We start from the raw sequence: 16,826 nt of genomic DNA, 5'->3' as shown, positions 1-16,826 counted from the left end.
AAATAACTGGAAAATGATTAAATTAATCGATTAATCATAAACACGTCATTCGGTGCAAACCGAGCCGCATTAGAGAGCAGACGAAAAATACGTCGACGTAGTATGCAGTGATTTAACCTAAAAATTTTTAACTTCTTAACAACAGATTGCTAACCTCAAAAAATATGTAATTAAATATAATTACTTAAAACAGTTTCAAAGTTTTGTTCATACTTACCAACTGATGAACGATGGCATTTTAAAATTTTGAGAAAGATTTGATCCATTTTGTATAACAGGCCATATGTTAGAGAATTTTTTCAGATTTTTCGATCGTAAAATGTGATCACAAAAAAATAGAGAACGAAAAAACAAAACGGAAAGTTGCAAATTTTTCGGAAATGACAAATCTTGTCTTCGCCATTTTAATTCTATCGGAGGATATTGCCGAAAGCAGCAATCTCTGATGTTGTCAGCAATCTTTGCCAGATTTTTTGTGGGGGTGAAACAATGTTATAAAATATAGAAACCAAACTTTCGATTATTTAACTAGGAACACGAAATTCAAGATATGAAACTATGATATGCGTGATATACAAAATCTTCGTTATGATTACAACGTCGTTGGTTGATGGAGCGAGCGAGATACGAGTCTTTTGAACGTTGTGCGAGCGCCGATGAGGCTAATTTTGTTCATAAGTATTGCTCTTTCTCAATTTTTTTCAAAATTGAGTTCTTAATGTTTTAAATATATTTCGGATAAAGATATAGGCAAAAGTAATTTTTGAGCATTTTTTATTCCATCGTTTACCCGAATGTATATACTTCTTATTACAGTTTTATTTCACATTCTTTATATTAAATAGATACATGTGACTCCCATTAATATTCGGACACGATATTATTAGAAAAATTATTACTCCCTTTTATTGTTTATGGTAGTATTATTGAATCGTTTCCTCATATAATAAAGCACTTCTTAAAGTAAGTAGAAAAATAAATTTTGTTTATTTATTGCACATGTTCTTTTGTATAATAAGCGATAAACAAGATTGTGACAGAATTTAACGTCGCAAAAATATTCGGACACAACATCTTAGATGTCAGAGTAAAATATTGTATTACATTGACGACGCCGCTAACACATATTGTTTATAAATAAATAAAAATTCGTTGTAAGAACTCGGTACCACAGAAATTATTGGTGATATCAGACGCTTTACTTGTGAAAATGGAATGAAAAGGAAGAAATACGTCTTTTGAAATCCGACAATTGGTTATTTATCACAAGGGAATGGGATCTTTTAACAATAAAGCAGAATTAATGGAAACAATCACGAAAATATGATCAGAAATTCCGACTGAATTTATGCCACACAGATGCAATGCAGTCCTCAAATCCAAGGGTTATCCAACATCTTATTAGACTGTTATGTGAAAACTACAGTCAATGATACATCGCTGTTTTTCATTAAAAGTGATTATATAACTTAAGCGGCGTATGTTTCTATGCATTCATAGGTACCGAACAATTCTATCAGAAGCTTATACTATTTCTTTCGTCCTTTCCTAATTCGATGGGATCTCGATGTTGCGGGCCATCCTTGTCCTGCTCGCCTCTAGCGTACACATGTTCGTATCTATTGTCTCGAGTCGTCTGTAAGTCATTCCTCTGACGGCTTGATTCTTATCGTCGGAGACCCTAAACGAGAAAGCCACTTGAAGGTGCCATAAAATAGTATTCCCTGCAATTGCTGTCAAGGACGGAAGGACTGTCCTGAAACTATACTTATCGTAAACGAGAATTTCGAAGCATTGCACAGCATATGGTGTATCTCGACGTATTTCGTTTCTTTTTTATGAAACCATTTCTAAATAAACCATAGACCTTTCCTAATATATTAAAGAATTTTGTCAGCTTCTTTTTTGAAGAAAATTGTGGTTCAAAATAATGAGGAAGAAAAATAATTGATATGTTTCTTTTTCGCAGGAATAGAGAAAAGACTGTTCCTCAATACATAATCTATTGCAATCAGTGTTTTAAATTTTTCAGATTTTCTGGTAGGGTTTGATCGTATATTTATTAGTCTACTTGGACTAAATGATATTAACGAAACTAAGGGAATCGTGAAAATAATATAAAATTTCGAGTTACTGCAGTAGCTGTGTGTGTGTGCAATGTAATTTAAGTTATAATTTTTTCCATAATTTAAATATTTAATCTTTTTAACTTACTTCTAATAAACGAATTTTATTATGTCTGACGGTGCATTATTTTTTTATACAATATTAATCGATCTCGTAGTAATATGACTGAAACTTTTGGATCGATTAAATATATGTACTACTCGATTAAAATTTATATATATTTAACATTTTCAACTATTTCATCATAAACACTGTACGATATTTTTGCAATATAATTTATGCTGAAATTCATTTGCATCTTGTAATTGCGAAACAAATGACAACCCAGCAGAGTTGTACATTATTTAGATAATAAATTATAGAAACGTTACGAACAAAAGATACTTCTTCATCTTTATGCAATATTGGAGGGTCCTAATAAAATAAGTATCTTTATTCGACGTGTTTGAAATAAATAATTTTATTAGTCGATAATTTGTCCGACAAATAAAAATGCCACTTAATTATCAACACGTAACTACATTGTTCCAGAATAAAAACAAATCAATATTCATAGAATCGTTTTTCAAATAAAGATAGGAAAGTGTCGAATATGTGGATGCTTGGTCTCAAGTCTCCGATTATATGCTTCCTAGTTTTCATTTCGGGATAATACAGTATCTAACAAAAAGATAGCATACTTTAAAACTAATGTAATTTTTATTTATGTAACATTACAACTAAAATACTGTTTCTATATAAATTTGCAAAATACCACTATAAACATAGTCAAATGAAATAAAATTGCATTTCGCAAGTGTAAACAATTTTATTTGAAAAAAGAGAATTTTTATGGAAATACAGTCGGACAAAATGTTAGCACACTTAACTAAAAGTTATGTATGTCAATAAATCAAGGAATAATATTGAGTGCCTAATGTTTTGTGGCTCCATCTTTCCACATTTATTAACAGTCGTCATTATCTACGAAGTTTCTTTATTAGTTTTTTGCTCTAATTGCTTCTTATCATCTTAAATACATTTTTGTCATTCGGCAATGTTTTCACGTTATCTGCCATTTGCATAATGCATGGTTATGACTTTCGCAACAATTTTCAACGATGTGACCTTGCTGATCAATCCACGAGAAAAAAATTCGCGGCATCACCCTGTTGAAAAATATGTACAGGATATTCCTGAAACTATCTACAAGCGGGCACCGGGTTATTCTTCATAAAAAAGAAATAAAAATGATATAGAGTGACTTCTTTTTTCTTTAGGATTTCGTTTTCGAGAAAACCAAGTTTTAAACCTTGCTTTGTACATACGCTTGTCCGGCTATAAGCGATGTACATCGCTTAGCAAATTTTCAATCTCGATTTTCTCGAAAACTAAATCCTAAACAAAAAAATATTATTCTACACTTTTTTCATGTTTTTTTTATTCGGAATTACGTGGTGCCGCAACATAATTCTTAGTGAAATATGCCATCATTTTTTTCTAAGTAAAATTGTTTAAACTGGCGTAACGTAATTTTATTTCATTTGTGTATGTTCATAACAGTAATTTACAAATCTGTATAGTATTAGAATCTTGGTTATTACCTTAAATAAATCTAAATTACGTTAATTTTAAAGTGTACTATCTATATTCGTCCGGCACTGTAGCCCGTTGAGTTTCTTCTTCTTTGAGCTTCTTCACATGTCGCGAAGTAAAGATATTTTTCTACCAGAAAGTATCAGTGCACATTTCATTTTACATCCATTTCCAATACATACATTTTTTATTCAAAGCGTATTTATTCGTGGCGTTGAATATAATTTTCATCTTTTATCTTTATCTTTATACGAAGGCTACGAATAGATTTACGGATAACTTTTGCCAGAATTTTGAAGATTCAAACTTTTACAATCTTGAATATACCTTCATAAAGCAGGGATTGAAAACAATTATGACATCAGTTTCAGTTCGGGAAAGAATTATGGAGAATCCAAAAATTCTCATCAAACAGTTTCCATTGTTTAATGATGGAAATAAACAAAAATCAATACCGCGTATCCAATTAAATAATGATATTTTATTCGAAGTATGCACACGTGCTATTTTATGTCCTTTATATCCGTTTATGTAACTGCGACAAGCTGACTAGAACGCGCTGTTTGACCGATCAACTGAAACAAAAATCTCAACGCACACAAAATAACTGCCGAGGAGCGACGATGTCTCTGGACACCAAGGAGAACTGTAATAGTTGAATGCCGACATTTAAAACCGATATTATGTATATAGGTCCATAACTGTTAATTTTCAGTTCTCTATGATAGCCAGATAGGATTAGTGTGTCCATTACTTACTGTGCCCATTAAAGTGGCGTCCGAAGTTTTCGATAAATTATATGGTTTTCTTTATCTATGGTGTACTTCGTAAAAAACATTTAAAATATATATTGATGTCTTTTACATAAATACGAATTTTATTATAATTGAAATATATAGGGAACACAAAATATTTAACAAAATATAAATAGTAGTTTTCGATCGAGTTACTGTGCCTAGTAAGAATGAAAAGTTTACTACTGCGTGCTATTTACTGAGCCTTTTCTAGTTATCATCTGCACACTCATCTAATTACTATGTGTCAATCTCTGTGCACTGATCTAATCACTGTAAAGAGTGCTAGGTAAATACTAAACTTCGAAAATTTTATGAGCTTTGGGTATCATAATTTATTACACATGTTCAGTACAATCACGTATAGCGTATACACATTTCACGGACAAAAAAAGTAATCTTAAATGTAACACGTAGTTTGCTATAAGAGGGCTCAGTCTAGACTGTTTTTCTGCAATTTGGTAGAGTTTTTTGAATATAATAATTTATTTTTTTGTTTTGGAAAGCATGATTTTTGTATTTTTTTATCTTTATTTGCAAAGTGATTCGTAAGTTTTTTAACAAAATCAGGAAAGAAGGAAATTCTGCGGCTGGAAGAAAAACACTGCATGTCACATATTTTCACTTTCGAGATGTTTGTCCTTTAAAGTTCTGGCCACCAATTCCTTTCTTGGTTTTCCATTTATTGAGCTCATCGTATTTGCATAAACTGAAATTACTTGAAATTGTAACATGTTGTGGTATTCTCTACAGTCACTGAATTATGCCGCGAGATCTAGGACGCTCGGAGCGTGGGCTGAGTCGAATGGTGGCGGCCCTGAGCAACGGCGGGTGCGCGTAGGGTTTGTGCGTCGTGCCGAGCCGTGAGTCTGGGGAGTGGGGAATGCCTCGCTTCTGGCTGAGGAAGCGATCTGCCGAGAACGAGGATCATTGTCGCGTAGACCGTAGCATTGGGTGTTTGGAAGAAATAATTGTAACTGTGATAATTCGAGCCGAGATTAATTCATATGGAATGAAGGAAGATAGCCGCTAAAGACCATAGGGCAGCAGGCGAAATAATAAAGGACAGTGCTGGCAACAACTGGCAGCGACCGTTCCAAAGATATGTCAAGACTAGTGACCGGCCGGGAGCCGCATTCGTAACTGGGAATTTCTGATCGGTTTTTCGGTAAGTCTCATTATCAGTAAGAATTTCTTCATTTACATTTCGATGGCTCGGACACCTTCTCTCGGCTGGCCTAATTATTCGCCAGTGCGAATTATTACACGCACGTGCGTTACGCATATGGCGTCTCGAGGAAGCTTGCGAAACTGGAAGCACTTGTTTTCCACGTGGGAAATCGGTTCTTGCGGATATATGGCGTCGCGGCCATATTTTAGGTAGAATATCACTGTGACACGATCTTAGGGACTATTTGCGACCGTCTCGAATATTTTATAGCGACTCCTATTAATATTCGGACTACTTTTAAAACGCCATAACTTGCTTAGAACTGGACTGAACAACTTGAATTTTGTTATTGCTTAGAATGATTAAAGAAAATAATATATGACGAAATATATATAACGAAGATTTAAGAAATGCATTTCGTACATCTCGGTAATTTATATGCATGTTGAAAATTTCAGCGGAATCGGTTGACTTTGGTATAAGCGGTAAACAATTAAAGATCGCAAAAATCGCAGTTTTGTCCTGATTTTTAATATTTCTGTCCAATAATTGTGAGAAAGTTGCTGTTTTAAAATTTGTTTAATGCTCGTAACTATGACCTTGCGTTAACTGATTTCGATGAAATTTTCGGCATGCATGTAACTTATCGAGATCTACTATACGTATTTTTTTTAATTTTCGTTATAGACTTAGAAAAGTTAAAAAACGAGAGTTTTTTAGTTTGTAACTGGTAGGTTTATTTTAAGTGCTCACCTTTTCCCACCTCTTCATACACTGCGTTCCACTCTCTTTTCTTACGATGTTTCTAATATATTTTCTTTGCAATATGTAAGCTTATTTTCTAATAAAATGTCGCTTTATGGGCATGTCTTGTATTTATTTCTTTATTTCTAGATATCTGAAACTGTTTCTTAAATTGTTTAACGTAAGTATTGTATAACATACTGTGTAGCATACCTGATTATACATTCACTTCAGGTTGATCCTCTATAACTTGAGATATTATTTTATTGTCGTTAAGAATATGAAATCCTTTATCATTTCCATATTTTTAATCACATTTTCTATATCGCACTCTACGCAGTGCGAAATGCACCTTGCGACATTATGCATATAACTTTGTGATTACGGTTTGTTCGCTATCTGATCTTTCATGCAAAGATGAATTACTTTCACCCACTTTTAGAAGCTGTTATTCATTTTTATTCCTCTATTCGTGTTTGCTGCATCATCTTCTTTGCATTTTAATATGTTATCTTTATAATTTTTTTATGATATATACAGTAAATCTACCAATGTTATATTTACGAGACAAGGAATTAATTGTTTCTGAAGCGTCTATTAATTTCAAATTTTTCTTCAATACAAAGCACCACTCTTTTTCTCTTTTCGTTTGATTTGTGTGAAGACGTAATGAGAATATAGTTTCTGGACGAATCACATAGATACAAGTAACTGAATTAAATCATTACTTATCTTACATTCTATGCAGGAAGACTATGCTAGAATTTCTAACTAAGAAACAAAAACAGTGTTTTGTATAATGGGTATGTCGCGTAGACTGGAGTTGGATAAGAGGAGCATCGTTCCTGACATCCAATTGTTGGTAACGGGTTACTATGTTGGATAAACATAGTCCAGATAAACGGTGTTTTACTAGTTCTTGTACTAGTTCTTCTATCATTAGTATTTATTTAAGATCGATGTCGTTTTTAAATCTCTATTTTATACGATTTTATGATTTGTTTATAGTATGTATTTCTTTTTTTGTTGCAACTTGAATGTCCAAATTATATATAATATATATTATATATTATCAAATATTTCAAGATTTAATGAAAAGTATTTATTTAATATAATGTTTTACAAGTACTGTATAAATAAGGATTCGGACCTTATTTAAGGTCCTATGCATATAAACTGTGAATCGTTTAATAGAGTTCGATGATGTACCTGCGCTGTTGTCTGTTTTTGAGTTGAAGTAAATTACCTCTCAGATGTTACACCAACAGAACTTTTATGATTTTCATTATTTTTATCGGTTTCTTTGCTTTTGTTACATGCTCCACTGCCATTAGCTTTATCTGTTTTTTCTGCTTCTTCTTCAACGCTACTACTATTGTCAATAACTATTATCTTGTCATTATTAAAGGGTTTTACCGGTCTATTAGCGAATAATGTTTGCATCTATAAAATAGCATGCGATTATCCAATCTGTCAAATGTAATAGTATATTATCATTTTTAAATGAGTTTGTTTGCAAGTATACATATACTTCTGTCTTTTCTTTTTGTGCTTCCTCCTTTCTCTTATCACAATAATTTTTAATTTCTTTCCTGATATTTCCAATATCTGCAGTTGTTCCACTAGTTTCCAAACATGGCACAAGTTCTTTTATTTCACGGCTATATGTAAAGAATTAATAGTAACAATACAATCGAGCTTATAATGGCAAATCAATATTTTGAAATATTACATTGTATATGCTTTACCTGTGTAGGTTATTAAAAGCGTTAGTCTTATTTTTGTTAACAAATTTACCTAATGCTTTATTTAGATCATTCACTGTTAGTATTGTTCATAGGTTTTTATTTTCATCCAAACTGAAGTGTCTTCTTAGTTTTGCTTGTATATGGTTTCCACAAAACCTTAATTCTCCTAATTAAAAAACCAAACAAATTTTACCTTCGAGCACCTTGTAGAATATCGCAATCTTTGTTTACCTCAGTATAGCCCATAATGTCAGCCGTATCCTGGAGTTAATCACTAATACCGTCAAAATCAAACGACGATCGCTTCTTACCGGAACTTCTTGTTTTACAGAATATTTAATAATATTTATTTGACAGCACACACTTAAAAAAGTCACGAAGATAATTATATGTATGTATTCGTGTCTGTGTATGTACAACGATGTTGTTGTGATCTAAAGTATTTATTTAAATATAATGTTTTACTATATAAACAAGGATTCGGACCTGAACAAACTAATTTGGATCGTTGGTTTCCAAACAATTCTTTGCAAATATTATCTTTCATTTCTTTTTTAATTTATACTTTTTTAATTATAATCCTATTCTACTGTTATTATTATTATCATTATGTATATGTATTTTTAAGACTATTATATTCTTACAATAAGTGGTCTAATTTCCTCCCTATCTGCCTATCTTATCCGTTATGTTTTTGTCCGTGATTACTTATCCAACCCTTTTTCTCGACACTGTTTCCTCTGGTTCGGTTTGGATTTCTTGGTTTTTGGTCTTTTCGACCCTGGTCTGGGTAGCTCTTCCCGTGCATGTTTTTCTTTATCCCGATTTGAAATTTTTAGAAAAATACATCTTCCTGTCATGGTTATGTTAAATATGTTATGTTAAATTATGTTCAATTAAATAATCTTAGCAGACCTCCGTTTGCGTAGATGCCTCAGTGAACATTCTGGTAATAAATGTTGGTTGTTCAAACTACTACGTTCAATTGGCTCTAACTATTTATGACGATGATTTATGGATTATATGTGTTTTTCTTTTTATATATGTGCGTGTGTTGCTATTAACGGTCATGATGCTACCACTGAGTGACCACATCAATGGCCTTGCAATTTTTTAATTGCTGTAATGTCTCTAGTTACATTTCGAAATATATATTCTTCGATGCATTCTCGGCATCGACTAGCGTTTGATGTTTCCAGGATTACAGAACCATATCCTTCACAATGACAATCTGCCTCACTTATGTTGTTTCCTGCGATGGTATGCCAGCAGCCTTCAGGAAATAATTCTCTTTCTTCTGCTGCCACTCGAGACCAACATTTTTCACACAATTTGTATTCTTCAGCTTCAAACACGAGTTGCATTTTCCTTATACATTGGCATATTAAGAGATCCTCGTGCACCTCTGGATAACACTGTCCGACACGATTTTTGGGTTCCTATAGCCACTATGAAATTCTTGTAGAGCTTCACTCCCTGAACAAGAATCCGAAAACCGAATTCCTCCATCACCCTCAGTTTTTTAAATAAACGAACTTTTGTAAAAACCCAAAATTTTCGACAAAAATGAGGTATTGCATGGAAAGTACAAACGTTAGAAAGTTCTAATTGGTGTTAAAAGATAAAGGAGAGCTTCCCGAATATAGTGGCATGCAATTTATTAATTGTTTCTGGTCCTAAATAGCAATAAATTAATGTCAAAGTTTAAAAAAGTGTCGACGTGAGCAGTTTCTGCGCAATATTTTTGTATTTTTACGAAAAGTTTTTTGTTCGGCACGAAAACTCTACCCAGGATCGGATTCTGTAGACATTTCTGAAGAAGAAACGGCCCGATGAAAGTGTTGGAACGATATACATTTCGAGTAGATCGAGAAATTGTTCGATGGCAACATGTACACGACGTTTTGCCGCCATGAGCTTCGCTGCTCACTTCTCTCTGTCCGACAGGGCCGAAGCTACGCGTAATCAACACCGATGGAGGGATCCAATGGGGCACCCACTTTTCGTAAATAATATTTGAATTTTTTTTAGTACTTCAATGTTCTGTTTCTTTTTTACATATTTCTGTGGATAATAATCACCAAACTGTGATATATTTCACACAAAAAATCACACCAGAGTATTTGGAGTTGGTAACGAAAGTATTCTAACACTAGTATAATTTTGGCTTCTACGCCATATAATTAAATAAATATTTAAATATATATTTAACGATATGTTTCAAGAAGTTTAACGTTTTGAAAATGATTATTTATTCATGATCGAATTATCGTTATAATTCAAATGATAACTGTATACATGATATACTTGTAATTCGAACAAATTCAGAATAAAATGAATATTTCTTGTTCATTATTTTTCTTTTATTATTTCTCCATTTTTAATTTATGATTCACAGTTTGGTGATTATTATCCATAAAAATATGTAAAAGAAGACAGCACATTGAAGTACTAAACAAAATGGCACGCCCCACACGCTAAGTGGGTGCCCCATTGGATCCCTCCATCGGTGTTGATTACCCATAGCCTCGGCCCTGTCGGACAGAGAGAAGTGAGCAGCGAAGCTCATGGCGGCAAAACGTCGTGTACATGTTGCCATCGAACAATTTCTCGATCTACTCGAAATGTATATCGTTCCAACACTTTCATCGGGCCGTTTCTTCTTCAGAAATGTCTACAGAATCCGATCCTGGGTAGAGTTTTCGTGCCGAACAAAAAACTTTTCGTAAAAATACAAAAATATTGCGCAGAAACTGCTCACGTCGACACTTTTTTAAACTTTGACATTAATTTATTGCTATTTAGGACCAGAAACAATTAATAAATTGCATGCCACTATATTCGGGAAGCTCTCCTTTATCTTTTAACACCAATTAGAACTTTCTAACGTTTGTACTTTCCATGCAATACCTCATTTTTGTCGAAAATTTTGGGTTTTTACAAAAGTTCGTTTATTTAAAAAACTGAGGGTGATGGAGGAATTTGGTTTTCGGATTCTTGTTCAGGGAGTGAAGCTCTACAAGAATTTCATAGTGACTATAGGAACCCAGAAAAAAAGTTTGATTTTCTCGGGCAGTGTAATCAGCGGGATTTACTTCATCCTGAAAGTGATTCCAATTTTTAATTTGTGTCGGACGAACTATCGAAGACGAAGGAGTGTTTTAATTTATTCTGATGTTTCGCGATTAGGTGTCCGGTCGCATCTGTTTTTAAGATTGCATTATTTATATCCGACATCTACTATCTCGTATGGCCCGATGTAACGTGGATCGAATTTACTTGTTTCAGATTCTTTTTACACATGGACGTATTACTCCACCATAAGCTATGTCGGATTAGCTCACTTATCGTAATATAGCTTGTTACGTAATCAAATAAGATCCAAAAGTCGGCCTATTCTTTTCGGAGGGGAACGCACTACTGGCTGTTTCGTGGTTTTCCCGAAGATTAATTCGTAGGGTGTGAAATTCGTAGCTTCGTGAACGGAGGTATTTATATGAAATCATGGCAAATGGTAAGTAGAGGTCCCATTCTTCATATGACTCGATGTGTTGTTTTAGATATTCTGTTAATACAATATATGGCTCCTTTTTAACGACCCATCTCGGCAACATGTAGCATTAGTTTCCCAAGAAACTAATGCTTACATCTATCGAAATGGATTTTGCTGTCCCACGTATTGCAATGAAATGACTCGCGGACGCGTCAGCTATTATCATGGCTTTAATATCTGATAAAGCAACTGCTAACCAATACTTTTTTAAATTTTCTCGCATAGTTAAAATGTAGCGATTTCCATTGATTGTTTTTGGAAGTAGTCCAAATGTGTCGATGGCAAGTTCGTCAAAAGGTTCCAGAGATATTGATATTTTTCTTTTAACCCTTTCGGTACGGAGGACCTGGCCGCGGTTATACATTCGTGGAACGAGGAAGTTTTCCGCGAGAGTGGTTGCACTGTCCGACAGCGTAAGTCGCGAAAACATGTTTTGCGGCATTCATAGAAATCTCGAGCGTGATTGACACTAAACTTTTCATTCGGACCGCGACATCGGTGACTGACGCGGAATTTAACGTGTTTGGAAAACATTTCTAAAATGTTTACACTGCTTTGTCGTAACTTAAACCAATCCTCGGCAGAAAACCGATTTCGACGGAATCTTATCTCGCGGGTCAGACGGAAGGACGGACAAAACAGGCATGGCGCTTAACGTTTTAAAATCATATCTTTTTCTTTACAGTACATTAATTAAAGTAAATGGCATTGATATAAATAATATGGTCCAATATCACAAAATTAAAATAAAGAACAAAACTAATAGTGTAACATAATAAATAATAAAACTAATAGTGAAATATAATCAACGACAAAATTAATAGTGTAACTTGGTGTGTTAGTTTTCGAAACAAGGGGAAACGCGCAAGCCCACATTACATTGTTCGCACTGATACTTGGATTCACGTCTCACACCACCGACTGATATATCGAAGGAAAATGTCCCCCTGTGAGCCTTGTGGGATAATTACTTCTTGACTTGCTGCACCGATGATATTCATGATTCTTGTGTGTTATTTTTCTAATATTTCCTTAATCAACTGAAGGTGAAATTTCGCCATTGAGATTTGTTTTTTTGTGGTGTGCTTATATAGGCAGTATGCGTTCCACACGCAAATGTCGATCAAGTGGAAAAAGAGAGTATTTGCGATACCACTTTAAACTTTTGCGAGTTGCATCGATAGTAATTATCACCATATCTGATTTATCGATTGTACCCATTGAAGAGTTATAATCTATTACGCATTTGGGCTTTAGAATAATTTCATTTTTTCTTGACTTCTTAGGTACTTCTGCAAATTCTGCGGTATGGATAGTGTGAGAAGCATATCAAATTTCTTTCTATCAAACCATTTCATTGCAAACAGATTTTCAGATGAGCGGAACACTGCCTCTTCTTTTTTCAATTTATCAGTTATTTTAAGCATCTCTTTCCGTCTTCTTTGCACAGTGCCACAAGCGTTCGTACTTTTTTCATGGAGTAGGTTGAACAATATGGGACTGGAAAACCAGTTGTCCAGATAAATAGTATGGCCTTTGTTTAGAAAAGGTTGCAAAAGCGACATTACAATGTTCCCTGGCTTTTCAATATATTGATATTCGGTAGCTACAGTAGCACTAGCCCCACAATAAATGATTATATCTTGGATATAATCCGTCTTGCAGTCACAAAGTAGGAATGATTTTGTATCAAACCTACTCCTTTTCGAGGGAATATATTGTTTAAACGAGAGACGGCCTTTGTAGAGGAGTAGACTTTCGTCTATACATAACCGCTGGTATGGCTGAAATGCATTGATAAAAAGATGTTCGTAGCATTTCCACTACTTCATTTATTTTGTGTAAACGATCGGCAGTGTGGCCGACTATGTCCGTAAAATGCAACATTTTCAATAATGAAAAGTAGCGATCTCTACTCATAATTTTACTGAAAATATCGCTTCGGAGAATCTTATCTTTAGACCAATATTCATTTAAGGATAACTTTTTGGTTCGCGTCATTAATAACGACGCAGCAATAAAACAGTATAATACATTCACTTCCATCCCTTCTGAAGCGTTCAAGTGATCTCTTTTGAGCTGTCGACACCGGTAATAGTTTGTTTTTTTCACAATAAATTTAACTAAATCTTTAGAAAAAAGCAGTCTGTAGCAACCCAAAATTCTCGACGAACGATTTAAATTGTTCCCTACTACTCCCGAAGGATGTGGCGTAAAATCATGAATTTTTGGACTAAGCTTCTTTGATGTCCATTTGATGCTAGAAGGAGTATCAATTCGTACTTCAGGCTCTTCTGCTTCTTCAGATACCGAGGTGCTAAGTACACGTGCTCGATTGTTCCTCGTTTTGCGAAATGCTAAATTATATTGATTTTCTTCATCAGAATCTCTTTTGGAATCAATGATTTCCTTTATTCATTGTTCTCTTTTCAAGCGTTTTACACTCATCCTGAAGGGAACTAAATTCAAATTGTAAGTTATACATAAAAAAAATTAACGATATAAGCAAACATTCCAATTTGTTTTTCGTAGCTTATCTATATATTATAAAACATATATAATTAAGGCACGCTGTTGACTGTTACTAATTATATATTATAATGGAACGATTAGAACAGCCGGGAATTTTAAACACAGGATAGTAAAGTAATGTGTACTATAGAGAGTAATCATACCCACATAACTTTCCGTTGGTGCTGTTCACGGTGCCCACATAAAGTGCCCACATAACTTTCCGTGGATGCCGCCAATAGGCGGCGGTAGTACCGAAAGGGTTAATTGATTTAAGGTTTCCGTTACACCCTTGTGACCTGCGATTAATCTACTGCAAGCTTCTTCTATTAATTTTCATCGAATTTCATCTGCTGGTGTGACAATGTTATTCGTGTTCGTAGGTTGTGGCAAAACTGGGCTAATATCTGGTTCGTCTCCATCAGTTGAACTGCTGTTCTCCTGGGATTTAGATTCGCAATCAGGTATAGACTAAGTTATACTTGGTTCACTGATCTTGGCAGGTGAGATTATTGGTAGATGTAATGGCGTAGATGAGGCTCCTGGGAGATTGTAGATGTGTGGTGTTTGCATCATTGTTTCTTCTAATCTTGGCTTCGCTGTTATCACAGTTTCATCTATTGAATTGCGTTTGCAAAAGATGCTTGGGTCGTCGATTTGGTTATTTGGCTATTTGGGCGTTTGGCTCTCATCGAGAGTGTGGGTTGTGGATGTCTTAAATGAATTTAACACTGTCTTAAATTCCCACGTTTCCGACGTTATGTTCGACGTTCTTTTCCTGTGGCTGAATAATTATTCTTGAGCGAATTTAAAGTACGTGAAAGATAAGCTATGAAAAATATGTCAGGAATGTTCTTCGTATGTCACACTTCTAGTGAGCATTTTCTATGACTTCAATCAACTTTCTACTTGACATTATTAAAACCCCAGAGTAACCATGAGAAGAAAATAAAATAAAACATTTGTCTACAAACTCCTATTAAAATTTGGACGAAACACGCAATAGAAATTACAAAAATATTAGTTTGCATAATTGCCTAAGTATTCTCCATGTTTTTTATTATGTTGACTTATATGACTAGACATTTTCGGAATAATAGAGAATGTTACCTTTCATCTTTTGTAATACACTGGTTTATATACACTTGACTAAACCAATTTCACACTAACCGATGATTTTCGAAAAAGGATTTCATAATTTTGGTATTTTAAATAATGTTGTACACATAATAAATCATCTCATAGGTGTACTTTAAAAGTAGCTGAAAAAATTCTTTTTAATGATAATATAATAATTTAAATCTCTCTCTGTAGTTTCGGGAAAATACTCTTTATATTATACTATGTTGTAATACCACATAGTGTTTGTTTTAATTAGTTTTATTTAATCTGATCTTATTTTTATTAATAAATATTTAGCGTTATTTATGAAACTTACATTTGTAGGATAGTAATGGATAAATGCCAGCTGAAAACGTGATCATTTTTTTATATCATTATACTCGAGGTAGGAAAGTTAATTCTTAATTCTATCAATTCAAATGAATTCTGCAGTATTTATGGAGTATTTTTTGTTTCCAATAGATCATTTTGGACATATGTTGCACAATGTAGTCATCGAGACGAGTTTTTCTATTTTTTCGATCGGATGTACAATTTACACGTTTTTGTCCCGATGTCGCGTTCAGTGATGGTTCGTGAAAGAAATTATTCGTAATAAGACTTAATTCTGTTTGTACTATGCACAGTATTGAACTATAAGAATTATACATATATCTGTTTGAACTGTTCAAACGAACACGGTAACATACAGTGTATTTGTATGTATGATAATAAGTTTGCTCGAAAAAATTTGAACGCAAATTGTTATATTAAGTTTAATGTACAATTCATAACTCCTACTATCGTATAGTTTAAAGCTAACGAGAAGACTTTTGCGACGAACATGCCCGCACTGTTTATAGTCATCTCCTCGTCAAATCTGAATAGTGCATATAGCGGCATGAGTACGAATCATGCATAATTAAAGTGTGGATAGTAAAGTATTATTATACTACTTTCATGCTTACTATAGCGAAGACAACCTGCAAAATTGACATCAATTTTTTCATCACTTTTTTAAATCGTGGGTTTAAACATCAATGTAGAGTATTATCAGAATCTGAATCATAATGTTTTATGTGAAATATTATATAATAGAATGAACCATCTACATCTCACAGTTGTATGTATTTACGTAACCGGAGGATGAAGTTTTGGAAATATGTAGTACCCGGGAAGGCTCATAAAGTGCAGAAATAAGTTAAATGTTCGACAATTTCCAAAATTACTAGTTTGTTATTCTTCTCAAATTTCCAAATATGTTGCAAATGTATCTTTTCGTTGGGAAGGATGAATTGGAGGAAGGATTGGAAGGATGAATTGGATAGTGGACTGTATGGTAAAAAACGCTGGTGTAATAACGCTAAATATGTTTTAACCAATAAGATTCGTCCAGAGGAGGTTATAGATGATATACAATAGAATGATGAAATGTGATGATGTGTCGTGAAGGTCATGAATGATACGATTAAGCGATCAATTTATGGCTATAAAGCTGTATC

The 16,826-nt window shown here is 33.7% G+C and overlaps 1 protein-coding gene and 1 long non-coding RNA gene across 6 annotated transcripts in view; one reads left to right on the top strand and one right to left on the bottom strand.

The window, feature by feature from the left end:
* The window catches only part of LOC143261239 (uncharacterized), a 174,318-nt gene that overhangs the window by 30,697 nt on the left and 126,795 nt on the right, over positions 1–16,826 (top strand). For 2 of the 5 annotated variants that reach the window (XM_076527815.1, XM_076527820.1), the window contains exons 1-2: positions 4,982–5,664; positions 11,448–12,125. The exons of 1 other annotated variant lie outside the window; for it this stretch is intronic. In XM_076527815.1, the coding sequence (XP_076383930.1) occupies positions 11,991–12,125 (135 nt within the window). In that variant the 5' untranslated portion in view covers positions 4,982–5,664; positions 11,448–11,990. Of the gene's footprint in view, positions 1–4,980; positions 5,665–11,447; positions 12,126–16,826 lie in introns of those variants that run through there. 2 more of the 5 variants (XM_076527816.1, XM_076527817.1) reach the window with 2 other exon arrangements.
* LOC143261240 (uncharacterized) lies at positions 969–4,816 on the bottom strand. The gene is made up of 2 exons (XR_013035410.1): positions 4,030–4,816; positions 969–3,959 (listed from the first exon to the last, which is right to left on the bottom strand). It is a non-coding gene; the product is annotated as an uncharacterized LOC143261240 (long non-coding RNA).

Source organism: Megalopta genalis, unplaced genomic scaffold (genome assembly GCF_051020955.1).
Source record: "Megalopta genalis isolate 19385.01 unplaced genomic scaffold, iyMegGena1_principal scaffold0043, whole genome shotgun sequence".
Classification (NCBI taxonomy): domain Eukaryota; kingdom Metazoa; phylum Arthropoda; class Insecta; order Hymenoptera; family Halictidae; genus Megalopta; species Megalopta genalis.
Note: the sequence above shows the minus strand (reverse complement) of the source record. Positions and strands in the feature narration are given on the sequence as shown.